This window comes from Lonchura striata, chromosome 31, assembly GCF_050655825.1.
Source record: "Lonchura striata isolate lonStrDom1 chromosome 31, ASM5065582v1, whole genome shotgun sequence".
Classification (NCBI taxonomy): Eukaryota; Metazoa; Chordata; class Aves; order Passeriformes; family Estrildidae; genus Lonchura; species Lonchura striata.
Genome location: NC_140733.1, coordinates 3,381,344 through 3,384,769, shown reverse-complemented (window position 1 = coordinate 3,384,769; position 3,426 = coordinate 3,381,344). Strand labels below are relative to the sequence as shown.

The following is a 3,426-nucleotide window of genomic DNA, read 5'->3' as shown; positions in this document are numbered from 1 at the left end:
GTGAGAGTTTTTGGGAGATCCTGACCCCTGCGGACCCCCAGAGATGCTGCCGGATGCTGCCGCAGCAAGATGCTGACAGGAACTGAGACTCCCAAGTTGGGTTTTGTCTTCCTGGCACTGGGGATCGGGTTCTACCTGTGCAAGAATGTCTGGGGGGGTCCCGTGAGTCGTGTCTCCCCTCCTGTGGAGTGTGTGTGCTCCCTGGGGCCCCCAGCCCGGTGTCACCCCCTTTTCTCTGCCCATAGAGTTCCTGAGCCGCCGGCGGCCGCAGCCGCTCCCCGTGGCCTTGGGCCCAGCCGGGACCCCCGCTCCATCCCCACGCTGATTTTGGGGGGGTTGTGTCCCCCCAGCCCTGCTGTCACTCTGCCCCTGCCCCCTGCTCCCAGTGTTCCCAGTAAAGCTTCCCAGTTAAACCCAGCCCAGTTCATGGGGGCACTGCGGAGGGACTTGGGGGGACCCCACGGCGGGGCCGGCCCTGGGCAGGGAGGGCGGGTCCAGGTGGGGAACACTGCCTGCTGCGGGTCTGCCCGGCAACTGGTGAGTCATCAGCCCCGCTCTCGCTGATTGGCTGACTCTTCTCCACCGCGTTCTCTCATTGGCTGAGGAGAGGCCCGGCAGTGCAGAGAAGGAACGGGAGAGATCCCGCCCCGAGCACCGGCACGGGGACAACAGACCCGGCCTGGGCACAGGGAGGGAATTTATTACCAACCAAACCACGGCAGCACCCGGAGAAGGGAAAGAAATCCCTCCAGCACCTTCCCCCACCCAACGGGGATCACCCACAACAGGGTTATCCACCATGGAGAGACGGGGACATACGAGTTTAGACCAAAGCCAATTTTATTGAGTGTACCAGGTGTTTATACAGGGATTTACTTGTATGGTGCTTACAGAGGGCTCTGGTTTTGGTAACAATTTCCCATTGGTTACACCTTCTTGGTGACATCCAGTAACCTGGGAACATTTATCTTATCACAAAGACTCACACCATGTTGCCTGGTCACTTCTTGCCCAGGGAGACTTAAACTGTGTCTGTGTCTCCCACAGTTTCTGCTCAGTCAGGCCTCAGATATCGGGCCCCTTTATCAGCTCCATTGCTTTTCTCTCTGTTTTATTCCCCATACGGGGACACCAGGGCTCTGCCCCACGGGGGTCACTGGGGATCATCCATCCCGGATCCTCCCATGGGGGATGGAGCTGCAGCAGCGCACCAAGCTCTTCCCTCACTCTCTTCCCTCACTCCAAGCTCTTCCCTCACGTGGGGCACTCACAGGGCTTCCCTTAGTGGTGCCTCCGTTGGTGCTGTGTCAGTTGAGAGCTCCTGGAGAAGTTCTTCCCACACTTCCCACACTCGTAGGGCCTCTCCCCGGTGTGGATGCGCTGGTGTCTTCTCAGGTGTGAGCTCCGCCCAAAGCTCTTCCCACATTCCAAGCACTCAAAGGGCCGTTCCCCAGTGTGGATCACCTGGTGCACCATCAGGCCAGATATGTCTTTGAAGCCCTTCCCACACTTCCCACACTCGTAGGGCCTCTCCCCGGTGTGGATGCGCCGGTGCACGGTGAGGCTGGAGTTCTGCTTGAAGCCCTTCCCACAGTCAGGGCAGCGGTAGGGCCTCTCCTCTGTGTGACTCTGCTCATGACTGAGGAGATGGGAGCTGGTCTGAAACCTCTTCCCACACTTCCCACACTCGTAGGGCCTCTCCCCAGTGTGGATCCTCTGGTGCTGGATCAGGTTGGATCTCCAGCTGAAACCCTTCCCACATTCCAAGCACTTGTGGGGCTTCTCCCTGCCATGAGGCTTCTCCACCAGCTCCGAGCTCCGGCTGGATCTCCGCCTGCCTTCCTGGCTCAGGGGGGCTCTTTCCTCCCCGCAACTCCCTGGGCTGGGTTTGCAGCTCCTCCTCCTGCAGCATCTCCGGGGCTTTTCCTCCTCCTCCATCCAGCCAAGCCCAGGGAATGACAAATCCTGGTTTGGGGAAAAAACAAGAGGAGAGCACCTTGGAATGGAGGTTCCACCTTGCCCAAGTTCATCTCAGGAAGTCATTGTGTCTGTAAGAACCTCCAAAACACCAAGATTCAGCCCAAAAATACTGCAAACTTCCAAGACACAAATCAAAAACTCCCTAAACATCACAACTCAGGAAAAACCTCCTCCAGGATATAAATATTCAGCTGCCACGTAAAACCAAAGCACCAACATTTAGCCCAAGAAAGCATAGAAACACCAAGATTCACCCCATGAAAATTGTGGATCCCCCTCCACAGTCACCTGCTGCATGTGGAGAGAGCAGCACTCCTGGGCTGGGGGGAGGCTGCAGACACAGGGAGGGGTGGAACCTTCTGCTGCTTCCTCTTTCTGCTCCTCCTCCTCCTCCTGTGTCTCTCCTCTTCCTCACACTCCTCTTCCTCCTGCTATTCCTCCTTCTCCTGCACAATCCCACCTTCTCTTGCCATGTCCATCGTTTGACCATTCTGTTCCTCAAGCCTGCTTCTCCTTCCCTTCTCCTCCTGCCCCCAGCCCCAGCACCCACTGCCGGCTCCCTCTTCCCCCCAGCCCCACAGCATCCCAGCGCAGGGGCAGGGATGGAGCTGGGGCAGGTCGGGCTGGGGCAGCGCTGGGCTCTCGGCCGCTCCCGCCCGCACTCGGTCCCCACTGCAGCCGCTCCCGCCAGGACAGCGCGGGGGGGCCCGGCCTTGGCGCTGCCCCACTCCCACCTCCCCAAATTCCCCTCGCGGGGCCATGGGGCCGAGGGGGGGCGCAGGTGGGTCCAGGTGGGGAACGCGGGGAGCTGCGAGTCTGCCTGGCAACTGGTGAGTCATCAGCGCCGCGGGCTCTGATTGGCTGAGCTCTGCCCGAGCCCTGGGGCTGCAGCACAGAGGGGACACCCTGCTCCAGGGGGGATGTCCCACAAACGGGGGACCCCATGAAAGGAACAACAGGAAAGTGTCTTTACAAACAGATACTCTGAACCTCCTCGGAGATAGGGCCAGGGACCTGTACATAAGGAAGTGACAGGAGACACCATCATTTTCAGAAAATGTTATCAATTGATGACACAGCCAAGGTCCTGCTCTATTCGTGAACTTCCAGAAAAACAGCAAAGACTTAACAGAGCCATGAATATCGTTTGCTATACAGAAGTGGGGAGCATATTAAGGTGGGTATATAGAAGGTGGATTGGGAAGTCTGTACCTATCAAGTACTTCAGCCAATGGGGAAAGCAGAGGGAGATGTGGCCAGGAAAATTCAGATGAAAAGGAGGCTGTGTGCTCCAACAATTGGAGAGATCCCATGGGGAATGTCCCATGGCCTCTCCCAGTTTTGGGAATGAAATTATTTTACAAGACTCCTCTGTCTGCTTTGTGGACAGAATCCTCTGGTGATAGCAATTTTTCCACACACCCTGGGGTTCATCCCGAATTTCTT

At 57.7% G+C, this 3,426-nt stretch overlaps 1 protein-coding gene across 1 annotated transcript; it reads right to left on the bottom strand.

Annotated features, from left to right (window-relative positions):
- Window positions 1-519: 519 nt before the first annotated feature.
- LOC146764749 (uncharacterized) lies at window positions 520-2,439 on the bottom strand. The gene has a single exon (XM_085563679.1). The coding sequence runs from the start codon at window positions 1,936-1,938 to the stop codon at window positions 1,282-1,284; it is 657 nt and encodes a 218-aa protein (XP_085419805.1). The 5' UTR covers window positions 1,939-2,439; the 3' UTR covers window positions 520-1,281.
- Between the last annotated feature and the right edge of the window lie 987 nt (window positions 2,440-3,426).